Consider the following 25,615-nt stretch of genomic DNA (forward strand, 5'->3'; position numbering starts at 1 on the left):
GAAAAAAAATTTTAAATGTAAAAAACACTCTTCAGTAAACACACTCCTTGCTACTTATTCCAGTGATACTGAGCTTCCTGTGTAAGTATTGTTGCAGTGTAATAAACACTCCTGCTGCACCTCCTGTGGGTTTTGATACGTTCTGTCTCCAGGGTACAGGGCCACTTCAGGTAAAAGACCACTCACTAATGATAAACTTACCTGATTCCTGAGCAGAAACCTGATTAATGTTGGGCCTTTCTACCCTCAGCACATCAAACAGCTTGCACATTTAAAATGCACAAGTTTAGAGATGAAGTCTTTCAAGTGCATTTTTGCCAACCAACACTATTTGCAGAGCTGACATTAGTTCTAACTTCCAGGAACAGATGTGAAAATCGAAATCTGGCTTAAGAATTAGGTTCAAGAGGGAACTGCACATTTTTAGTCACAGGTTTTAAGTAACTTATAATTAGATGGGTATGTTACTGTCATTAACTATACCTCAGCTAATATTTTGCACATTTAGCAATCATGTTTACAAATGTACCACACAGCAAAACACCCCAAATTCCACTGTATTTCTTATATTATAAAGCTTAAGACATTATTAAATTTTCCTTGACTTATGTTGCTGTACAGTGTCAAATTTTTGTTTATTGATTAGTTGCTTTAATATAATTAACTTTAAACAATAATTCAGTTATTTCTGTGATGCTGAACTGAGCTGCTTGGCTACTATTCTCACCTCAGTTCTTAACTCATAAGAGAGTCACGCCTTGTATGAATGTACTGATGAATTTGATCCTCAAGTCACAAGGCAAAACCTTTCCCACCTTTTCCAGAAAACAAACACTCGGCATTTAAAGGAGTGAACAACAGCTACCCACATTACTCTAAAGCTTTTGGGTTTGCAGCTTTTGAGAAAGCTACACCATAATGCAGTATGACAGGTAAGTGAAAAGAGCCCTGTTTTTTCATTTTTCTCCTGCACTCAGCCACTTACTTACGACCTTCTAAGATGGTGAATGTATAAAAGATGAAAATTACATGCGAGAAACAGCCTTGCCTCTGGAACACCATCCCACAAATCCCTCAGCTGGCTTTGTGTGCTGGTGCAAGCTTCTGTCTCCCACCTCCCTGTGCATGTCTAACCTAATCAAACACAGAGCAGCTAGAGAAAACAAGAGTCCTGCCTGAGGATGCCAGCAGCACCATTCCAGTGCCCAAGCTTCCTAAAAGCTACTCCAACCACCAGCTCTAAAGAGATCTGGCACCAAGATCCCCCTTCAGCCACCTGACCTCTAGCATGATATTTTCATAAATATGCTCTTATGTTTAATGCAAACAACACAACCTCACTCAGTCAGCCCTTGAGGCAACTCCCAGCTTGCCTTTTCCTCTGCATAGAGGTATTCTGATTTGCACATAGTTGGATGTTTTGCTTCTGAAATGAAACTTACACCACCCTCACGTGAACAATTACTCTCTTCTGGATTATTCACATTTTCTACACAGTTTAAACATCCCATATTTCTAAGAGGGATATAGGGAAGTGGGTCAGGATTACATGTTTTCTACTGATTTTTTCTCCACAGATGAGTTTCTAGTTTAAACACATACAGATTCCAACCAAGATCTATAAATCTCTTAACAAAAACTGTCAGAACAAGATTTATGAAAATGCCCTGTCCCTGGTGCTCTCTAACCCAATTAAAAACTCCTCATTGATTGTTTTGTTTCAAAATACTACCAGTCTAAAAATACTATTGTAAACAAACAGCAGTGAGCCACAGATCTTTAGCTAGGAATAGGTACAGAGTATTTATCTAAGTGAATTGAGATGAAATGCAATATAAGTCCTTGTTTAATTTTGACAGGAAAAAAATGCATAGTTTTTGTTGGGTTTGTTGGTTTTTTTTCTCCTCTCAGGATACACAGCTTGTTCAAAGACATCCACAAAATGCCTCAGGGCAGAAATGACAGTGCCAGAGTTTCTCCTATGCTCAGAATGTATGTCACAACAAAATATATTTAGTTTATCCATCATAAATATTTATTTATCTATGGTGTAAAAACACAAGTTTGACTTTCATACTTTCTTGTTTCAACTGCCAGACATGTTAAGACATCTCTCTTTGGCTTACTGTGGGGTTTTTTTGTCAGGAAACACACACTTGAGTCAAATTACATGTGTTCTGATTATGAATTCATGAACAACTCTGTTAAGCTTTAATAACAGCTCTCTCACTAAATGGTTACCATTATATAGGTCTTACCTCAAAAATTTCAAAGCCATAGATGTCCAGCACTCCCATCACCTTCTTTCTCACTTTTGTTTGTGCCTTAAACAAAATTAAACATTGAGTCAGTCATCTATACATTGCATACTTGGCACTCAAGAAAATGAATGTAGGCTGTCAAATACTGCAAACTAAAATGTTAAGTGTGGTTTCCCAAAATACACTTAATGTGAATATTTTTATAAGCTTAAGAACATGGCAGAGAGCAATTTGTTGAGCTGTGATACAGTTATTTGTGTGTAGCAGTGAACAGCCAGGAAAAATGAAATTGGAAAATACGGTTTTACTGTCCACTTTAATTTAAAGGATTTCTATTGATTTTTTTACAAGCACAAAGCAACAATACCTTAATGCTCTCATTGATCCTGGTAACAAGCCAGGAGAACAGGCGACTGTATAAATTCTTAGCCAGAGCATCACGGGCATAATAAGCCTAAACAGAAGAAAGAAGAAAAATGTTATAAATGCTGGGCTTAACCAAACATTTTCCTGCTGCTGACATGTCTTAAAGGTGCTACAAACTGAGGTAAACCAGCACAAGGAGCACTGGCTCTGCCCAAGCAGGCACAGAAGCCAGACCAGGGCTGCCAGACACTTCAGCAACAGCACCTTGCTGGTGCTCCCCTCTGCCCTCCTGGCCAGGGGCTGGCTGGAACAGCAGCCATAACCAGGGCACCCCAGCTCCCTTCCTGCTCTTCCAGATGCCCACTGAAGACTCACATCCCCCATCCTAATCCGAGGCAAAGGGACCTGAGCAGCTGCAGCTGGAGAAGGCACATTCCTGCTAGCCTGAGCTGATGAGACACAGGTGGCAACTACCCTGGCTCTGCAGCATTACAGGAACATGAATTCACACTGGCAGCAAAGGCTTTTCAGCAGCCCGGGGCCTACAGCTCACATGGAATTACAGCAGTTGCCCTAAATGAAAACAGTCTGCCACAACACTTGCAACATGTGCTTTGTGCAGGACTGCTTGTTTTTTCATTCTCTGCAACATTTGCCTCTCCCTCATCTTTTGGAGGTAATTCACACACAAAACCAAAGCATCCAGTATCTCTGAACATTTAGAAACCTCTGAAAAAAACCCACACTTACACTTCTGATTTATTCAGTGCAGCCTATCAGTTGTACTTCTTATTGGGGTAGTTATGATTTAATCATGCAGAAAAAAATTGCCATTTAAAATTATTCTTGCCTTTAAAATCAGGACCTCTTTTTACCTGAGCCACATTTAGTGTTGTTGAAACTTTCTCTTGTTTGGCCTCAACCGTCCGGAAGCTGAAAGCTCTCTCCAACACAGACTGGTCTATACCTGTCAACTCACAGATTTCCTTGAGTTCTAGCAAGAAAAAGCCAAGTGTAAACATAATTAATCGTTCTTTATGGTTGCTTTTTCTTCCCCAAAACTACCAGCTTTTAAGAAGTGTGGTATTTTCCCAAAGTGCTCTTCAACAGAAGTGTTCCCCAGTCACGCTCTCTCCCCACCACCCTGCCAAGCAAAGTTTTTAAAAACATGCACAGCACAAGGAATCAGTTACTGGTTTTGAAAGCACTTCCTAACTACTTATTTTTGAGAAGAAACTTTCCCTCCATTTATAGCAGACTATTTTTCATAATGAAAAACTTTCAGATGCAAATGAACTTTGAAAATACATCAGCGGCAAAAATATCACCAAATGAATCCGACATTACAGGTAGATATACTGCACAGAACAAAAATCCTCTACTGCAGAAAAACCAAGCAGCTACAGAAAGGCACAGAACCATTTAACATTTTAAAACAAAGCGTTAATAAAGTGGGGGGGAAAAAAATCCTTTTTGGAATTTCCAACAGAACGATTGAAATTGCACAAAATGCAGCCTGTAATTGCACAGAATGCAGCCTGTATTTGCCCAAGGGCGAGCTCTGGAAACAATCTAATTTAATTCACATGTAAGGATATTGTATGTCTGCAGAAACTACAAAATTAATAATGACTTCAGACAAATTAGTGGCTTTCCTCCCATCACTAATCTCATCTTACCATTTTTATCTTTGATTTTACTTTCATCTAGGCCATTCGCACGAGATTCAGGCTTAAATTCGATATTTCCCAGTTTCAGAACGGCTGCCACTACTTCAAAAACCGACTGTGTTTCATGATCCATAAACCCAACAATCTGCATTGCATTCTGGAAGTGGGACAAATAAAATTATGAGGTAAAAGAATCTACATTTAAACAGATCATACTTGAAAAATTCACCATTTATCTGCATAAGCATAAATTACAAATGGTTCATGAACACTTCTGCTACTGAAAATGCATGTTATAATTCCTATGCTAAGACAAGTAAGTTTTTTAATACACAGGAGGTGTGAAAATGGAGCTGGCATTCAGTCCAGTCCACTTCTAGGACTCATTCAGTATTTGGGTTTCTAAAATGCTGTACTTTTTTTAGCCACTTAATTTAGTTTGTAACTCAACCCAATTTTTCACAGTCAAATGAACAGGTACTCCTGTCTTCTCAGACCAGTCACTCTTAGAATCTAAATTTGCATACACTGGGAACAAGGTCCTGTATCCATCTTGTCCCTGAGTACAATCAAGCAAAAAGAGGACAGCAAATCACCTTGAGAATCATCCCAGTCCCCTTTTTCTTTGGGCTTGGTCAGCATCACCTGGTCCCTGACGCTCAGTCCCTGCAGTCATAAGCCACTATATAACATAACTTTTCCCAGGACCTGACCAAGGCATCTAGGCTTTTTTCCCCCCCTTCTTTTGTTTTCTTTTTGTTTGTTTGTTTCCTTTTGGTGTTTGGGGTTTTTTTTCTTTTTTTATTCTTCTTTTTTTTTGTCCTTTCTGTATTCCCATAAGAATACCCCAGAAACTTGATGCTATTTCCCAGTTGTATCCAAGAGTCCCTGCGCAAACACATTCTATCCCAGCATGAAGAGTGCCAGCACTCAGAAAAGGTGGCACTCCCAGCCCAGCCCTGCATGAAAAGACAGACCCAGGGCCGTAAGAACCCTGCACTGGTGTTGAGTGCACAGCCAGCCCCTCTCCTTCCTACCCTGACTGTTCTGAAGTTTGAAGCATCATCCACTCCATTTACTCTGGCAGAATCAAGGCCCAGGTAGTTGTATCTGCTGAAGTCCCTCTCCAGTTTGAGTTTGCCTAATAAACCAAATAAAAATACCATTAGCAACAGCATTCTTGTTAGTAGCGATTTTATCCCAGAACCAGTATTGTCAGGAACTGTTGTTATTGCTGGATTTTCTTCAAGGATCTTTTAATAAGAACAGGGTTTATAATTTGTTTATAATACATTGCTAAGCCAATTCTGGCTCAGGTATCTGGATAATAGCAAAGCATCTGCTGACTTCAGGTATTACCAATGCCAGTACCACCAATAATTTTAAAAAATGAATCAATAGCACATTTCCCACAAAAGACGATGTGCATGGAACAGCACATCAAATATAAAGAAGACTTGTATCTGAACATGGCACAAGGGCAACACTTACAGAGAAACTCTTCTGATGCACCAGACAGGATCTGATAGAAAATGTGGAAGTTTCTTTCACCTCTGGGCTGCTTAACAACACGAGACTTCTCTAGTAGATCTAAACAAACAAACAAAAATCTCACAGGTCAGGGACAGACTGCTGGAGCAAAACCCTTTAAAATGAATATAACCCTCCATCATTTTCTACTTCATTGCTTTATATCACCATCAGTAAACCAGAAGATGATAAATGGTAGGTATGAACCTTATCATAGTATATCATGTATCTCAAATATTTCTTTGAGCAAGTGGCAAGCCCAGTGCACTTGTAAAGGCTGCAGTCTATGAGCTGCAAAGAGAATTCAGGTCAGGGAGGCAATGTGCTCAAAAGATGTTAACTGATTTACAGTACCACCACAAAATGAGGATTTGGTGAGGATGTGCGAAGGTTTGAAAAGAGGCAAAATGTTACCAGGCTAAGCATATGAAAGATGGGTAAATGAAAAGGGGAAACCAAATAAAGAAAGCATTTGAACCGAATAATTATGCAGCACTTTGTGATCCTCAGGTACATCAGACTATGAAGTAATTCCCAGTGAGGCTGACAGAAGCTCCATCCTGATATACTTAAAGTGAAAGGAAAAAGCAGCACTTTGAAAAGCAGCACTGCACTGATGGAGTAGCTTGACAGGAAGACTGCTCTCAGTGACAGACACATTTCTAAGCCTTGCTCAGGAGGGCAGGAATCCAGCCAGGCAGCATAAGCAGACTGACTTGTAACACCATGCAACCACCTCAGACTCAACATCATATTTACCACAGAGCTGGCAATTCAAAGGTTGTTCAGTCTGCATTGCACTGGAAGGCTGTGGTTCACAGTGCTCCAGGAGAAGGAAGAGGAATGCAATAAGAGAACATCTGGACAGGTATCGGTGTGATCTGCTGGTTTGGTACAAAACACATGCTTTTTTTCTTCTTTTCTCAATAGCACAACTACATTTTTCCAGATAGCAAACACACACTTCCCATGTGTTTCTCTTAAGCTACACATATTCAGGGACATGGAGATAGAGACATTCAGTGCCTCATTCCAAGCACACAGTAAAGGAGTTTCCCCCATGTTCCTACCATGACACACCCACCACATCTCTCTGACTGGGGGTTAAGTTGTCTCTAAGCCTGTGCAAGAAGGAAACTCCCAAAGGGAACTGTCACTCTTCAGAACATCCACAAAGTGAGATGAGGTTTCACAAAGGTAAGACATGGGGAACACTAAGTCATAACATGGGGGTTGTTAAGCACCTCCCCTTGCTGGAATATCTGAGGTGTATTCTACTACACCTTTTCTCAGATTCCTTCCTGCTGAAACTTGAGCCTGTTCAGTCTCAGCAATCTGGGAAGTTAGAGGTGGCACTCAGGTCAGCAACCTTTGTGCTGCAACTCCCCACCCCAGTCCCACCATGGAGGAGCAATTGAGGAGCTCCTGGCCCAGCAGGGCTTAGCCTGAGAGGGGGGGTGTATCTGTCCTGGGGTTCCCTCCATTAACAGAGGAGTGCAATAGAGTGTGTTCCTATTACTGCTGGTTACAGGCAGTGCATGCTGCCTGTGCTGCCCACTGTAATTACCTATCTACATCCCTTCTCATGGAATAGGAAATAAAGACCATTCTGAAGGGCCCAAAGTAACCTCAACATACAAAATTACACAAGTCTTAGAGTCCCTCCTCCACATAAACTACAGCGAGTCAGGTTCAAGAATTACTTTCTGCTCTAATAATTGGCCAGTGACAACAATGACAAAATTCAGACAGTATTATTAATTTTGTGATTGGTTGATAGTAGGACATGTTCCAAGTATTTACAGGCTGAGAGAGGCTCATCCCCCATCCAAGCGTTAATACTTGGGCTGGGAAAGGCAAGGTGAGCAGCAGGAAGCTCAGAGTTGTGCTGGCTGTGAAGGCTCTCCAGGCAAGTGCTGGAACAGATCGCAGCCAAATTTAATCTCAAAAAAATAAACAACTTCAGCTCCCACAGTGGCTACACACACTTCAGGAAATGGCTGTATTCTCAAAGGATATTGAAGCAATGTGGCTTGGCTTATTTGGGTTTAAAAATACTCTACCTATAAATTTAGTCAAATGCTGTCATAAAAGCCCAGCTACACATCCTGGCAAAGTATTGTATGCAAGCCTTCTAATCACATGCATTCAGCAGATTTAAAAAGCAGGTTCCTGAACGTATGTGAAATTAGTTATGTTTAGGAGGATAACTGTTTTGGTTTTTTAACTAGTTTATCTTATTTATATATTTTTAGAAGCAACAAAGTTAACCAATTAGCAATCAGTTTTCAAAAGTCCTAACATTCCATATTCTGTCAGTCTTCATAATTGAGGAAAAAAGCTCCAGAAAGGAGTCACTGTCAGAAAATCAGATATTTTCCTTAACAAAGCAGCTGCTGCCAATTCTTTTTAAATCTGCGTTCATCAGGGTTTTTTTTCCTTTTCTTTCTGTTCACATGCAGACTGAAATCAGACTTGTAAGACAGATCCAGACCATCTGCCCAATTCTTCAGAAAACTTCTTCCCTCTGTTTGCCCTAATTAGCATTTTAATAAATCGACCACATATACCAGTAACTTTTTGTTAACTCTCAGCCAATTACCAATTCTGAGGATCAAACACCCCTAAGAGGAAAGACAAAGCTGCACCTCAGATTGCTGCACGTGGCCACTCAGTGATTCTGTTGACAGTGTGGACAGATGGTGCTCATCTATGTGAAAATCCACAGAACCAAAAACCCCCAAACTCTCTCCACACTACATTTTGTTACATGGCCTATATGAATTATGTATAGGGACTATACAGAATTACCAGGAGAGCACATACAGAATTACATATGGTGTGTTTATGGGTTAGGTGTTATTTCTGCATTCTCTAACAGTGCTGCTGCTTCAATGGGAATGTTTAACCTGGTGCATACACCAAAGCACCAGGAAAAATTAAATTGCCTTGGAAAAGTTCAACCTTCTTATGTCATACTCTCTGAATACCCATCAATTCGGATGACTCAAAATCCAGCTACAGGCCTCAGATTCTGAAGATTCTTTGTTATTCCTAGATACCAGTGTTTAAGTGCAAGAGATCTGTGTAAGCACCCTGCTAAACAATTTGACTGAACATAAAAGAAAAAAAAAAAACATGCTGAATACTTCTGCAAACTCTAATGCACAACTTTACACAATTTTTCTTTTTGGTTACTTGACCCATGAACTCAAGGGGTGCAGAAATATTTAGGATATTTGTATTTCTCTAAATATACTAGAAATCAAATCAACATTCAAGAAAGGAGCAAGTAAACAGTAAAACCAAAAAATGACACTACCTTGGTACTTTCTAAATAATCCAGGAGAAGTTTGTTTTAGTCATAGTCTCTTCAGCTGGCCATGACCAAGGACCCTTTTAGTTGCTCAACCGAAGTTACAGAACATATTCTAGTCATAGCAGCTTATTTCTACAGCCACATTTTCTCTTTTCCTACCTTGATTATCTAGCTGTCATCAAAAAAAGTCACTGATTAAAAAGTTTCTCATTAACTTTTCCCTATTATTACCACCAAGTTTATAATAATGTTCTCCTGGAGAAACTGATCCATAATTGTGTCAATCAAAAACAACTACATGGGCAGTATGTGCATTGACAACGACTGCACAATTCTAAGTGTTAAATCCTCATTGCTCAAGTAAGGAATGAATGATGTTTAAAAACAAGCTAATCAAAATGTTTAATATAGTTTGTAGTTTGTTTTTTCAAACTCTTCCTAATTTAGGCAAAACCATTGCCTAGGTGGTGGCAACTGTGCGAAGAGGAACACCAAGGGAGATGTTGCAACAAGTGAAGATTAAAAAAGAAAAATCAAAAAGAAAATCAACAAGAATGGGTATCTCTTCCCATAATGTCTAACTGTCCAATTTGTACAGTATTTCCCTAAGGAAAGGAGCTTTCCAACAGCAACCACACAACAGCTCAGGCTGCAGATTTCTCAGTAAGTGGGTAATTACTTCCGACTTTTAAAATGAACAAACAAGTTGCAAAAAAGAGTAAGTTGCAAAGTTATCACTTTGCTAGCTTTAAAAAAAAAAGAAAAAGTTGTTGCCTTAGATAAACAGCATAGATTTCTTCCATGCTGTTGTTGGACAAGATGGCAAAACAGGGCCCTTTCTTAATCTCTTGTTATTTGGACTCTAAGGACATTGTGCTGGTTAAAAATGGCTTTTCCAGATCAGGCATTGCGTATCCTTTACTTCACAACCTGCACCACTGCTGTCTCCTAGTTAATCATTAAATCACTGAAGGGCTTAGGCAGATTAGGAAAGATCACCTAGTGCTAAGAGCCAGGTATTTTTCAGCAGGAAATTCCAGGTGAAACACGAAAATTTAAGACTTACAAAAATTCTGGGAAAGATATTGTAAGATCCATGCTTTTCAAAAGGTCTAAACTATTGTAAGTGTGAAACATTTTGAGCTGTACTATGCAAAACCACTTCAGCCACCAAATTTAGTGTACACAAAACAAGTCACAAAACTAACAAACCAAGTGTGCACACAAACACTGCCTTAAGTACAAAACATGCAGCGTCTGTGGACAAAGAGTCATATTTTAGAGCTGAAAAAAGCTATTGCAATTAGCATCTATTACTTCAAAACCAAACACACCTATTTTTACATAAGGTAGGTATTATTATGTAATTGCAGGTGGAAAAGAAACTACCATTCTCCTTTCTCTCATCCTCACTAACAGAGTAGTTATAATAAATGGCAAACTAAGAATAGTACTGATCTTTTCTGTAATTTATTTCCACAATATTACATCCAGCAACACATAGAGCAACACTCTAATGCTGCCTTTACTAGTAAGTGCTCCGTAAAAAAACCCCTCTGAGTGCGTAAGTGCTGACAAGACTGTCCACTGCAACAGCAGTGACTGTAAACACCCCGCAGGAGGGCAGAAAGAGCAGATACACCTCAGACCCAATTCCGAGAGAGAAAATGTAAATGCCATTTCCCTGTTTGCAGGTGCCATTTAAAGCAGCAACACACCTTTAAGCAGGGATTCATGTTTGCTACTAAACCGTGATGGGATGCCCACAGTCCCAGGTGGCAACACAGAAAAGGTTTCATGTTTACCAATGCTCACAGGAGTAGTTTGGATTTCCTAACCCCAGCACATGAAACAGGGCACCCATGGATGGATGGGCTGGCTGGCAGCTGGCACCAGGACTGAGCACCTTCCATGGGCTCCAGTGTCTCCCACCCATTAGGAAAACAAGCTGGGATGTTCACAGAAAGCTAACAAAAAGGGAGGACTAACAACTCAGGCTTACAGCACACCTCAGTCAGCCTTCTTCGCCCTCCTACTCACCCCCACACCTGCTGGTGGAGGATCAAACAACACATGCTGCCTTGAAGTCTCAGGGGAAAAAATTCCTACTGAAGTAAAAAACTGAAAGTTTGCATAAATCACATTCATTTCAAATTTTCCATCCCCAATTTCTTTTTATGACTGTTCATGATGATATAACAATATATCAATTTCCTTGGAAACCAGCACAGTCAGAAGATCTGAGCTGCCATGTACTGTACATGAAATGAGACTGCACAGATTTTACACTGTTCAAACACAACATTATCTTCAGTTTGGGTACATACCAGTTCTGAATTTACAGATGCCACAAATCCCTTCCATTTCATTACTTCCATTCTGATTCTACTCAAAAGATTCACCCTTCTGTTTATGGCACATTAAATGTTTCAGACCTATCAGCTGGATATTCCCACTGGCTGCACACTGGACAGGGCAGACATGCAGTGTGCACTGTCATGATAATTTCACCCTCTAACTCCATCTGGTAAAAGCTTAACCCATCCCATTAAGAAGCAGGAGATCATTGAAGGGCACCAGGAGAATGGCCTGAGGGAAGGTCACAGCAGCACCAGCCACCACACAAAGGTTCACCATGGGCAGAGGGACCAGCCTTCCACAGAGCTTCACAGCATTCCAGAGCAGGACAGAACAGGCCATTCCAAAAGAGACCTTTCAGCCTAATAGGTCTCTGCTTATCTACACCAGCCTGATAAAATTAGTAGCTTATCTTGGTTACCATTCTTGCCACCAAAATAACCTATATGTTCACCGTGTCTGCTTCAAGCCACTCACAGTATGAAATACATCTGGGTGACATAGGCTGTGGCCCAAAAAGCCCACTACCTTAACTGACGTTTGGAAATCAAGCTGGTCAAAAACAACTATTAAAGTTTAATCAAAGCATTATGATGTCATCTTCACATCATATTAATACCAAACCAACAGATGGTCAGAAATCAAAGAATATTTATTAATATTTTCATTATCATACTTTTCCTTTTAAGCATAAGAAACTTCAGCACTTGATGCAACTTGACTTCATGCTTGATGAATTATGAAGACAAATCCTGATTTTGACTTAAACCAGAGTAAATTCTGAGTGGTGTGAAAGAATTTAGGCCCCCAATATCCTCAGAATGGTGATACCTCACAGAAAAAGACATTGGCATTGCAATGCACTGCTGCAGACATGTGGAAAAGATCTAAGGCAGCACAATCAACTTGCTTTGAAACTGCAAAGAATTTTAAATCTCTTTTAAAGAGAGATTGATACAGTACCAAATTTTGCAAACATTTAATCAAAGATGCAATATATTAACATGCTGCTATGGGAACTCAGTATTTACCTGTGACATACCCTGCCAAGAATGAGGCGTTTCATAGTTCAACAAGTAACATCTTTTCCACAATAGGGCTTACACATCATGTCTTTATTCTTAAATAGAATTAATCTTCTTGCTATTAGATATTTATTACATGTGACAAGACAGAAAGAATGCCTAAAACAGGCATATTTTAGACAGATCCAGAAATATGTCTGCCCTTTGATACATATGTCATCACATCATTACAATTACATGTAATGTTATAATTACACCATGCAAAGATTTATGGGGCAGATAAACCACAGGGCAACTATTTGGACTGCCTTTTGATATGACACAATATTTTAATTACATGATTCAGTGCAGTACTTTCAAAGACAGACTGTTACATGTCCACTCTTACAAAGGAGGGTTCATTTTTATGTATCCATTCTGAATGTGAAATAAAAAGAAACTAGTAACAGCCTTTTAGAACCTTTTCGCTCACATTTAATTATTATGAATATATTATGTTTGGCCCCTAATTTTGTTGACTGCCAAATGTCAAATCTAATAGACATCCACGAACACTTATATAGTGACTAATTTGAGTTTCAAGATCTACTCTGTCACAAAAATCATGCTCTTCAGGCACAGTTCCAAAAGGTGACCTGGTCCAGAAAAAATGTCTGCCCTCTGAAAAAAGCCAAAACCTACATTTATGTGCAAAATTCTTCACAGTGTTTTTAAAATGTTTATGTTATATATGGAGAGTACAGTTCACCTTGGGTGAGTCTCATTATTTCACAACCAGTAAAATGCCAATGGAGTCAAAAGTCACATCTTTAGAAGCAGCAGATGAATTTGGCTGAGTGGAAAGAGAGGTCAAGGCTAGGTCAGTGACACCTAGTATAGTCACTCACTGCTCTCTTCCTCCCCTTTAAAAAAAAAAAGAAAACCAAACAAATATAGCTTTATATAGCACAGAGGAGAAATTTATTTTAAAAGTGGCACTTAAACCCTCAAAAGAAAAGCAAGTCAAAGCATTCTGGGCTGCCATTCAATTCCCAGCCTTTTTCCTCCCAACAGAGAGCTGGTCAGAATTTCTGAATTGCTCCAGGTGTCATAAAACAACCTCCAAGGCCACCTTTGCCTCCCTAAACTCAACAGATGTTCATCCTCTCTCATTATAAACCTTTTCCTACACTTTGAGGTGTGTAAATTAGCACAGAAGGCTCTGGTTCCAAGTGAACATACTCATCTCCAGTGATCTCCAGCACACTTTGTATCACCCTTGCAAATTACAGGACAGCATCATCTGGACATCATCTGCCATAAATACATGACCCATCAAACCTAGTGACACAACTGATTCCAGGGATTCAAGCATAAAAAGACCCTCAGATATCCATATGCATCTGCCACCAGCTTCAGAAACAACACACAGACTCACACGCATCACTCTGTACCTTTGAAACAACACAGTCAATTCAATATTCATGCTTACTTCTTCAAGTCTGTTTTCACTCACTCTAAGGTACATTATCCAGCACCGTAACAACAAAAAAAATTAAAAAGCAGAATTTATCACATAATGGAGAGAGATTCTATTAGACAATCACAGCTGATCTTTTCAATAATTTAACCATCTCCCTTTTTATACAAAACATTTTAATCTGTGAATATGCTGATACCAGAAGTAATACTCACAGTTGCTTATAACTCCCCCAAGTGGGTCACCTTTGAAATCAAACTCAATATCCATGTATTTTCCCTGTGAAAGCAACAGATTTTAAGATTATAAGTTCTGTTTAAGAAAAACTGCTCAAGACATTGTTTAAGTTAGTTGCTTGAAAGGTTAAAAGAGTGATCTGAGAGTCTCCTGTCAGATTTCTGAAAAACAGAAAATTATTCAAATCTTCTAAGACATTATCACAGCCAGGGATTTTTATGAAAACAGCTTTAATTGGGTCTGTAAAGCAACCCAGTAGCTTGCTCAGTTTCTAAGGTTCTATGAAGAAAACGCACGTTATACAAACTTCCATCGGAGTGCCAGGAACACCAAACAATCCCTGCAGCCATTTAGGTATCGCCATGCTTATTTACTTATTTAGGATGCAGGAAGAAATGATCTTGCAGGCGGCCTTCTTTCCTCAATGGGAGCTCTCAGAGCGTGAATCAAGGCAGCTGACGGAGAGCCACTGAGTCTGGCCCGAAGGAGCGGCTGGCAGCGAGTGCTGCTCGCAATCGCGGGACGTCTGTCCCTGAGCGTGTGCCTGCCTTGTAAAAGTGATGGATTCTTCCCGCTGAACTCTCTCCCTTGTAACTCAGGAGACCAGAGGCAACAATTAACGGGCTGTCACCGCACAAGCGATTTCAATCCTGGCCATGCTGGCGCAGTATGTTTCCTTGACTTCTGCTTGACTTTTCCACATCATAGAAGATTGCTCTGGTCTTCGCATCATTTTAATTTATTTGACAAGTGCTTAATGTAGTAACAGCTAAATTTAACAGTGACAAAATGGACAGAACCACACTGTGCAGAAAAGGCAAAAGCAATGCTGCTCGCACTGCCAAGGCAGTTAAGAGAGATAAAAGCTGCTGGTAGTAATTCAGCCAAATTCCACCCTCTGGCGCACACTTAACAGAGGACGCTGTTCACTGAGAGGGAGGGGGGTGAACACTGGAACAGGCTGCCCAGAGAAGCAGGGCAGGTTCAGGGCCAGCCTGGACAGGGCTCTGAGCAACCTGGTCCAGTGGAAGGTGTCCCTGCCCATGGCAGGGAGGTGGAATGAGGTGGCCTTTAAGGTCCATTCCAGCCAAAACCTTTCTAAGATTCTAGGACAAAAACAGCACATTGAAAAGCCTTGTGTTTATACTTCCTTATTCACTGCATTTAGGAAGAGATTGGGTTTTATTTATTTTTCTATTTTACTTTTAATTACAGAACATAAAAAACCAAGCACTTTACACTGACTCACTCAAAGATACTTTCTAATTTACTGAGTATTTTGTCAAGGCTGGCTTGACTCTACTTAAACTCTTATTTTCCTTGCTGCCAGATGAGGTAGCTAGACAGGACAGTATTTGTACTGTCTTGTTCAAGGTTAATTCTGAGCTGATTCAAATTTCAGAGATAAAAAAATTAAATCAGATAATTAAATTTTCATTTCCCATAGACTGGGACAGCTGGGTGTTTCCAAAAGTATTTTTAGCTCTGTGTTTATAAGCAAAGACTTGAAAGGCAAAATAGTTGTTAGTTGCACTTTGTCCTGGAAAGACTTCTGGGCTGTCTGCTCATCATTTCTGTAGTGTCAGGTCTGATAACTGCAATGTTTCTACCCTTTCTATTAAAAAACATTTTAAAGATCTCTACAGGTGCCCCAAATTTTGGCCCTGCCCTTGTGATGAACACCCCTTGCTCTGTTCACAATCAGACGCAATGAGCTGCAGAAGGAGCATTCATAGACATATGGAACATCATCAACTCTTGACAATTAGAAGGGAAGGGGAGGAAATCTCCCAAGTGGAAAAAAAGCGCCTCTCTCCAGTCTCACAATGTCCAGCACTTTTATCCATTTGCTTTTACTCACAACACACCATTCTCCCAGTTTATTGATCTTCCTTCTGTTGTCAACTTTATACATCTCACAATATTACTCTTCTGGACACAAGTGAGCAAATGACAGAGTTGTACTCAGCTTTCTGATTTTAGCAGGAGAAACTATGATAAGTATTCACACTTCTGAACCTCTCAACTCTAGCTTCAACTTCTCTGTTTTCCCAACTGTCAATTCTGATAATTTCTCATTCAGTTTCATGCTAAAAAAGGCTGAATTCAACCAGCTGATTATAAAGAATTTAAGCAAAAAAGTAACATTACAAATGTTTATATTAAAACCAAAGTTGTGAACATATTTTGAAATGTTATAGAAAGCAAATGGGAACCTAAAGTAGTAATTTTAACAAAAAATATATACATATGAATGGAAAACAAGATCACATGGAAAGATCTATTTGCTAAGCAGACCAGTTGCTGGACACATGGTCACTGACACAAAAAGCCACCAGTGCCAAAAAATTAAAGAACCCAGCTGCACTGTAATTACATTTTCATCCGGTCACAGGCTGCCACATCCTAATTTTGTTTTTCTTTTTTAGCCTCTACTTTGATATTCAATTGAACTCTATGCCCATATCAGAAACCAAAAAGATTTCTGGCAAGGAGGTGAAATGTCTTTTAAGAGGGGTCACTAACAGTGCCCTCCTAACACACTGGTGAAGGGGAACAAGCTCCAGTGTACAAAATGAAATACTGATTGTTGCTGAAGGTGTTTGCCTTCTTCAAACACCACAGTCCTCAGACAACTACAAGAAAGCTCCCCAAATTATTCCTTCCCTCTTCACAGATGCCTCGATGGGTGACACATGGTAAACCAGAAGTAGCCAACAGCACAGCATGCTCCTCAAAAAGGACTGAAGAAAATACTTACAAATCTAGAGGAGTTGTCATTCCGCGCTGTTTTGGCATTTCCAAAAGCTGGAGAAAAACAAATATGACAAGCAAATCTATCAGTAAAAAAACACTTAAATGATAAAATATCCAGGTCTGCTTATATATTTAAAGGAATTACAGACTTCTGAGAAACAATACTCTGCTCATTGTACGGGCATCAGTCACTGGGGACAGAGTGTGACAGACATGATCACAAATGAGAAAAACCTACAGAAGTCCAAAGAAGTTTAGTCTCAACACCTTCCTTGTTTAAAAAAGCTAAAGAAAAATGTACAAGAGGAAATGGTTCCAAAACAAAACTGCACCCATATTAAGCATATACCTTTGGAGTTTGAATCAACAAATTCATGATTTTATTACCCAAATAACTAAATACAGGAAATACTTCTTCCTCTTCATTTCAGAGACAGAAATGAATCCTAGTTCCCAGAAAAGAGTATGTTAAAAGCTGGAGGCCAGAACGGAGGAAATTACAGAATGACACTTAAAAATTGTTTGCATGGGACAGTTTAATCAATGCTTTGAAACTGACTTATTTACACCATTTCCACTCATTAGTCCTACCTTAAGGTGAATATTAATCAGCTGAAATCAGTCAGGTTTACAATGAAAGTTTGTCTTCAGCTTGACCTAAACTAGCTTTCTGAATAGTTTGGTTTCAATTTCTTTAGCTCAAGTTTTATGACAATGAAAATTCTCTGAGAAAGGACTTCCCAGGGCTATGTTCAGATAGGCAGTCAACATCTTAGAGCATGGGCAGGACAAGAACTCAGACTGGGGGACAATTCCAGCTCTGAAACTAACACATTGTCCAAGCACATGGAGTCAAACAGGAGTGTCCACTCCATCATTAGGTACAGCACTCCTACTTCCAACAAGAGACTTTATTTATCCCAGTATTTATTTACATAGCATATATATATTTTCAAAGATCCAGTCAAATCAATGGTTTTTGGGCAGAAATAAATACATGCCTTTAGGCTTCTACAAACTTGCATGAGTAGACTTATTCTTGACCAAAGAACTAGAGCCAAAATGAAAAGTTTGTTGATCCTAAAGGCCAGGATAAGTGAAAGAATTGTTTTTAAAATCTTTATGCCCTGCAATAAATCATCTTTTCAACAACCAAATCTCTGAGCTGCATTTTCTTAAACGCAGTGCTGAACAGTAGAGTCATTTATAACTGCATGGAGTCAAGCACAAATGTTCCATTATAAAGCATGAGACACATTCCTTGGTTTTCCCTAAAGTTCATTGTTTCTAAAAGTTAATTTACAGTAGCAACTGTAGTTTTAAAAAAATAATCCCATAAGATAAATTATGCATATGTAACATTTATGTAATTTTCTTGCACTGCAGTTTGACTGAAACAGAGCTACATAACCAAAGAAAAATAAATCTGACCACAAATGCTTAATTTCTCTCTAAAACCTATATAAGCAGCCAGGCTTGCTCAGTTTTTATTCCTTATGGAATAAGCCAGTGTTCAACCTTCCAAAAGAGCTAAACAGGCACTACCAGCACACCAAGCAGAACAAATAGTACTTTAAAATGATAAGGCAATCTTCAGTAAGCCTAGCTGATTCCTCTTGCATTAAACCAAAGCTTCACAAACCAACAAGAAATCAAACACATTTAGCAGTCCCTGGGGAACAATCTAGCTTTGGCAAGAAAAGCCTCTGCACCCGCCATGCCATTTCTGTCTATATCTGAAATCTGCTTCCAGAACAGAGATAAAACAATGCAGCTCTTCTCTGTGAACCCAAAACAATGGAAGGCTGCAATCCCCCCATTCAGCTCTAAGGGGAACACAGCTGATCATCAAAGAAAGGCTTATCCAGCACTTCCATTATTCTTAAACATCAGCATTTCATCCTTTCTTTACAAGTCTTTGCTTACAATTTCTGTTCTTTGTACAAAGACCACGTTTTAACCGTCCAGTTCCCCACTGCTCTCTGCCCACTTTCTTGCATTCCCTTTTCTTTTTTTTTAACTTTTCCCTCTGTTCTTGCTTGTAGAGTGCTTGTCCCCTACAGACTCCAATTCATCACATATAAGCAAGGCAATAAACATAATGTTGACACTCAACAGTCTTTACAAACATCACATATGATCTGGCCATAGTGCAAAATTGTCTTTTGACAACTGACTTTGTCTCAGCCCTACAACAGCTTCGAGAATTCTGGGAAAGACTGAGCCAGGAATCGACACAATAGACCTAAATAAGTCAATGCTAACCAAGGAACTTCTGAAGGCAATTATTAGACAATGGGACAACACTGCAAGCTTTAAGGATCATATATCCTATCTCCAGGAAAAAAAAAAAACCAAAGAAGATCCTGTTTCTGGCGGCCAACATCTTTAAAATAAAATGACTAATTAAAAAAATAAAAGTCTTTCATGGGAGAGCAGGAATGGCAGTTGTCAGGACAACAGGCCAACAGCCACCAGACCCAGGGAACATTAAGTCTCAGGGAACAACAGGAATGCATATGGATTGGCTTCGTTTTTTCTAAGATCCATTTCTTCACCCTTTTTTTTTTCTAAAAGAAAAATAATGTCTTACAGAGCTTGTTTGTTTACTAGAGACTATAATAATATGATTTGGAAGGAAATGAATCAGAGGGACTGAACTGAAGTCAAGTCTTTTGATACAGACAAGCATCATCAAGGCAGGGTAAAGAAAGGGTAAGCCCTCTGAGAGCAGCAGGAGGAGGAGGCTGGGAAGTATGACCTAACTTCCTAAGCTCTTCCTTCATGAGGGAAACCATTTTCTTCTCAAGAAAACCTACATGGAACTGAAAAAAATCTTGCAGCTGTATTCACATAAAGCATCTCCTATGGTTTTGGACCCCAAATAACAACGAAACATCAGCAGGCACAGTTTTCCAAACCAGCTCAGCTGGAACACCAGTACACACACAGGTAATATGCTTGTACATGTACATGCTCTGTGAGATTCTTACCTTCAAGGACTGGATTTGACTGCAAAAGTTGTTCTTTTACTTGATTAACCTCTGCCCCTTTTCCACACACAGCAGCTACATATGACATAACAAGTTTGCTGGCCTCTGTGGGGGAGAGCCAAATAAAACGGTGATAAGCATTGGCAAAAAGGCCACAACATTATTCTACAGACTAAATCTCCGTCACATTTTCTCAATGCCAGACAGGAACGGTGAGCACATTCATCTCAGTTTTCTCCTGCATTGTTGTACCATCTGGAAATGCAGAAGGAGCATACCCTGCTATGAGACCCATGCCATTACATCAGCAATTCTCTTGATTTAAACACCCATAGCCTCTACTGAAGCTAAAAGAAAGCCACCACTGGATACAGCACATTACCTGCTCCTTTTACATTTAGCCTCAGTAAGAGGCATTCTTCAAGGGAAGAACATTATCCCCTGCTGACACATTGGAAATGTTTTAATCTAGCCTGAAAATAAACAGTCTCAGGCAGTTTCAAGACACAAAATTCAATCAGTTTATATCAGCAGATACACAACAAGTGCAAACATGCAACACTTGTACACATGTAATTACAACTGTAATCTACAAGCAACTGAGTAACTGCAGCATCACATAACGTGCTGCAGTCTGTTTGAAAGTATAACCAACAGAGAAAGTGAAGCATTCATTTAAACAATGAAACTAATTTGGAGGTGCTTTTAACAAAGTCTGGAACAATTTTTAGACTCTCAAAGCTGGGTTCATAGGGGTGTCAACCACCCATGATAGAAATGAAGATCAGATAATCCATCCAACCCTTATGTTTTTGCTGGTCAGAAAAAAGCAGCTGGAAAATGATTCTGTTTATAAAGTGAGTCTGTGATGGTTACTATGATGCAAGACAGTGAAATTTGAGGCAATATTGGCTGATATACAATGTAATTACTAACAGCTGGAAACCCTATCAATTCAAGACTGTGGTCATAAAAAAATCATTACATCACATTTGTAACAGATCTTCAGAGATCTATTACAAATTTAAGGGTCGCACTGCAGGAAAGAACTGACGGATTAGACGCTATCCCTTGGATTTTGATTTTTTCTATTTAACCAAATTTGTTAGCATTGTATTACTATCCCATAATGTAGAGGAAACTGAGCAAACATGCCACACAGGGAGCAAGCAAGGAGCAAAAACTATAGGTGTGTTAAGAAGGCTCCCATCTCCTTTATTTGTGCCTCAAACAAAGCTCTCCTTTTTAAGACTCTGTTCCCTCCAGAGCTTGGAATTACCAAATTATTTAACTTGAGATATTTCCTAAAACAGTCAACATCTTTAAGCAGAGCCACTCAATCACTGAGAGAAGCATGCATCGAAGCAGCAAAAAAGCTGTAATAATAGTTCACACACAATGACTTCAATACAGGCTTTGAACATCAGTGAAAGAAAATAAAGGCCCTTTCTCTTTTTAGGAACTGCGTTTGGCCCAAGAAAGACACCAGGAAGGGAATTTTCACCCTAACATCTCAAAACATTTAAATACATCACTTGTTCTGGTGATGCACCATGTTTCCTTGCCCAGTGTTACTATCAGTTAATATGAAAAACATGCAGAGAAGCAAGAACAAAATAGGAAGCAAATAAACAGACCCAACCGATGACAGTTCAGTTTCAGTTCTTCTAGGGCAAAAATGTCAAATATTCTGGCTACCAAAACTTTAAAACACGGTTGTATAGTGTATCTGTACTAGGAGGTTTGTTTCCTTAACTCCAGGAACTTTTTACCCACCCCCCTGCACTACCACTCCCCTTTATTTTTAATGAAAACCTGAGTTCTCACCTCATAGACCCATTTCAGCAACAGCAGTTACATTAAATGTTAGAGAATATCACAGATTCCAAGTCGATGAATGACTTGAATTTCAAATCCTAGACAATTTTGTACTTACCTTTATAAAAAAGGAACAATTCATAATATTTCCCATATGGCTATAAAAATTACAGAATAGTCAAAATCCCTATACAAATCTGAATTTACTATTTACATATAGCAAAGTTCAACAACTCAACCTCTGATTCACCTTTCAAATGAATAAATCAATAATATGTGTACTTCAGTTGTATGAGGTGCTTGATAATTCACAGTTCGTGAGGCAATCAAAAGTTTAAACACCACCAGTACAGGACTCTTTTTTAAAGTCTGAACTTCGAGACAGAACCTCAGTCATATTAATAAGAACTTGAGTTTTTTAATCTGCACTTTTACTGAACACATTTTCCTGTTATTGAACTGTAAATAAGGATTGTATTACAAGACTTCAAGACCTCTCAATTGGATGCCACTAATCAAGGAGCACCAAAGATGAAGTCTGCATTTTATATTTTCACAAAAGTCTTGGAAAGCAACTTCTTGTAACCTGCTTTAAGTCTTGCTCAGAATAAGCACACAAAGCCCCGTATAGCCTCAGATTCAAAGGAAAAATCTCTCAAATTACTTGGAAACAGATGTATGCCTTCCTACCCGCTGCCTCTTTTGCAAGTCACCTCTGTTTTAAATTGCTGTCTTTGAAAATAACTGGCTTCTTTCTTTTTTAAAGTCTACCTAAAATGTACTGCAGTTACGCAATCCTCACTTGGTTTCTAACCTTCCAGTTGAAAAACTAGCAGTCGTTTTCAAGGAAATGTCAGCTTTGCCTAAGAAACTCAGTGTTCTGGTACACAAGCCAATCTTAGCACTGCAGTTGAGCACAGTGTGCAAAAGGCTGATAAAATTTCCAAAGTAATCAGCTACTGTTATTTCTTGTCCTTAGACAAATAGCATAATCCAGTTTTTAAAGGCATGTATTTATTGAGAGACAAGTAGAAGTAGAAAGTCTAGAAAACCCAGAGCATTCTGTTTTCTACACCTTCAAGTTTCCCACCAGCAGAGCCTAAATGTTTTCTGGCCCTTGGAATATTCTGTGACAAGTCAGCATTACTTTGGTACAACTCTGGATACTGATGAGGACACTGTACTAACATGAAATGGGACTTAAACATGGTGACAGTGTGAAAAAACCACTATTTTATGTGAGTTCACACCTGCAGCAACAAGTGTGACAGCACCCCCTTTCTGCAATGGCCAGACACAAAGAGTTACTGACATCTCTCAACTCTTACAGACTCCAGCACCCCTTTGCCAGACTCTGAACAACCCTGAATGTTTTTTAATCAGGTCCAAACTGCTCCTTACCTGTTTTCCCAGCTCCACTCTCTCCTGTAATAAGGATGCATTGGTCTTTGTCCTGGTCCCTTAAAGACCTGTAAGCTTCATCAGCCAGAGCAAAGCTGCAAAGAAAGAAAGAGCCAACTGAGAATTAGAAAAAAAAAAAAAAAAAGAAAAAAAAACCCCTACCAAATACCAATGATAATTACAATCTGTCCTTCACACATCCAGGAAAAAAACCCAACCAATAAAAACCCAAAATCCTCCAAGTGCTAATGTTGCATAACTGATAAAAGCATTCATTTTACAGAATATAAAGATCCACAGAAGCAAAATTGATACTTTTTATCAGAGGCTTACTTAAACCTCCTCCAGGAACAAGCAAAGATAATCTTGAAGTTTTTCTAAAGATAGCAAAGTCAAAATAAAATAACAGAATTTTAGGGAAATGTAGCTATCTTTCTTCATTGAACAAAATGTCATATTCTTCACTGAAAAAAATGTCAATGCATCATCAGGGTGTGTTCTGTCTGACAACATCTCTAAGATAAAAGAAACAGGAGACCCCTGAGCAGTAACTAAAATGCAATTTCTGCTCAGTAAGAAGAAATCTCACAACCTTATAAAACACTGAGCATTTTAAGCCTTTGAGTATAGCTGGACTTGTGCATGAATATGCAGAATTATTTCCCACTAACTGTGTTCTTAACCCACTAAGTGTGATGTCATGTAGGGAACCTAAAGAATATAATAAGAGCCAACAGATTTCCTGTACCAAAAATGTCTTTTCCTGGAGCTCAGAATAATCATGACCCCGAAACCCCTGGGCTGCAATTTGAATCCAGATGTGCTCTGCTGCCATGCAGCAACATATATTCCGGAGAAATGCAGATGTTTTATTTGTATTTAGTTTTCTTTAGTAGTAATTTTGAGACAGAATAAAGATTTTCCTTCAACTGCATCTTTCAATTAATGGAATGAAGTACTCGGTAAACTAAGCATTTTTCCCTTGGAAAAACTTAAACAAGTAGTATCTGTAAAAGGACATAAAAGCAAAATCCAAATAAAAAGGCACACGTGCATTACCCAATTAAAGAAAAAATATGATATCCAAACAGGGCATATTTTTACATGAAATAAACAGCTGTTCAACAGACCAAGAGCTTTGTTAGATTACTGCATCTAGTAAAATATTTAGTGTTTGTATGTATCCAAAAGTGGATATTGTTTATTATTTACAGCAAAAAAAAACACGTATGAAAACCAGAAATAAACTCTCAGGTCAACATAAGATGCAGAATCGCTGCAGGTTCAATGCACTTTTTAGAAACTTGATTCTTTCTTCTACAACAGTTCAGGAACTTTGTATTCAGCTGATAATCGCAAACAGATCAAGTATTTGTTTTGGACAACATAGCTATATGGTGCTTTTTTCCACAGGCAACCACAGCCCCTTTATAGAAAAGCAAGCTCTTTGTCATGACACCAGTTAGAGAAAGCAGGAACAGTACAAAGCAAGCAGTGAGAGCCACGCAGGGCATTTTCTAGAGGCTTCTACTGCTGCAGTTTGAAAGCTTCAAATATTAAATCTATATATCCCCAAATTAGTCCGTATTTATTGCTACTGCTGTCCCTTAGCTCCAGGCTTCTCTCCCCAAAAAGTTTATGAAGAGCATGACATGTTGTCTCCAATTTATCATCAGGTGCATGTGCAACACCGTCTTTTCTACTTCCTCACCCCTCACCTGTATGAGACTCATCTCATATTTGCTTATTTGGGTTTTGGTTTCGTTTGCCTATTTGGTTTCACGGTCACATCATGCTACCAGCCCAGCCACCCTGCAAGAGACCAGGGTAACCAAGTGAGGGGCATTTTTAAAGGTTAGGAAACTGGTAAATGAAATACCTTGCAGCTCCTTTGCTACTAAGCAGTAACACCCTCCCCTCCCTCTCTAGGGCCTGCCAAGGATGCTCATGCCATCGTTTTGCCCCTCCTTGTGCCCCTGCCATCTTCTCTCCTGCAGCACATCTGCCTCCCCAGCTCCATGACCCGCCCAGGGCTCCACCTCTCTCACTGCTTTTCTCCAGCCTACTTTGTCCAATGCACTAAATTACAATTCTCCTTTCTGGACAGATGGCTGGGCCATCCACTTAACACCCGTGATCAAAGGTCATTAACTCCTTTTGATACATATCCCATTGAACCCGGAGCAAGGCTGATCTCTCAAACCTTAATACTGCTGTGCTGATTGAAGCATTTGAACTCAGTAGTTCAGCTGGAGGTGAAAATGTGTTTACGAGAGAGTAGCAGGCTGTAATGTTTCTAGCATTACAACAAAGTCACATTGTGATGTGGCCAACACGCTGGAGAACCAGCAAAAAAAATATAAAATACTCTGCTGCTGCTGAGAGACCATGACACAATTTCTGGCACCCATTTCACTGTGT

General features: G+C 39.3%; 1 protein-coding gene across 7 annotated transcripts in view; it reads right to left on the reverse strand.

Moving 5' to 3' along the window:
- Positions 1-25,615, reverse strand: part of MYO1B (myosin IB) — a 110,622-nt gene that overhangs the window by 38,255 nt on the left and 46,752 nt on the right. For all 7 annotated transcript variants that reach the window (XM_042040494.1, XM_042040501.1, XM_042040499.1 and 4 more), the window contains exons 4-13: positions 23,195-23,289; positions 19,976-20,080; positions 16,987-17,033; positions 14,204-14,267; positions 5,789-5,887; positions 5,335-5,438; positions 4,307-4,454; positions 3,503-3,621; positions 2,629-2,715; positions 2,259-2,324 (exon numbers count right to left, since the gene is read on the reverse strand). In XM_042040494.1, coding sequence (XP_041896428.1) covers positions 2,259-2,324; positions 2,629-2,715; positions 3,503-3,621; positions 4,307-4,454; positions 5,335-5,438; positions 5,789-5,887; positions 14,204-14,267; positions 16,987-17,033; positions 19,976-20,080; positions 23,195-23,289 — 934 coding nt within the window. The remainder of the gene's footprint in view (positions 1-2,258; positions 2,325-2,628; positions 2,716-3,502; positions 3,622-4,306; positions 4,455-5,334; positions 5,439-5,788; positions 5,888-14,203; positions 14,268-16,986; positions 17,034-19,975; positions 20,081-23,194; positions 23,290-25,615) is intronic.

The sequence above is a fragment of the Corvus kubaryi genome, unplaced genomic scaffold, assembly GCF_017639235.1.
Source record: "Corvus kubaryi isolate FWS band 111438036 unplaced genomic scaffold, C.kubaryi_AGA036_p1.0 37396, whole genome shotgun sequence".
Lineage (NCBI taxonomy): Eukaryota > Metazoa > Chordata > Aves > Passeriformes > Corvidae > Corvus > Corvus kubaryi.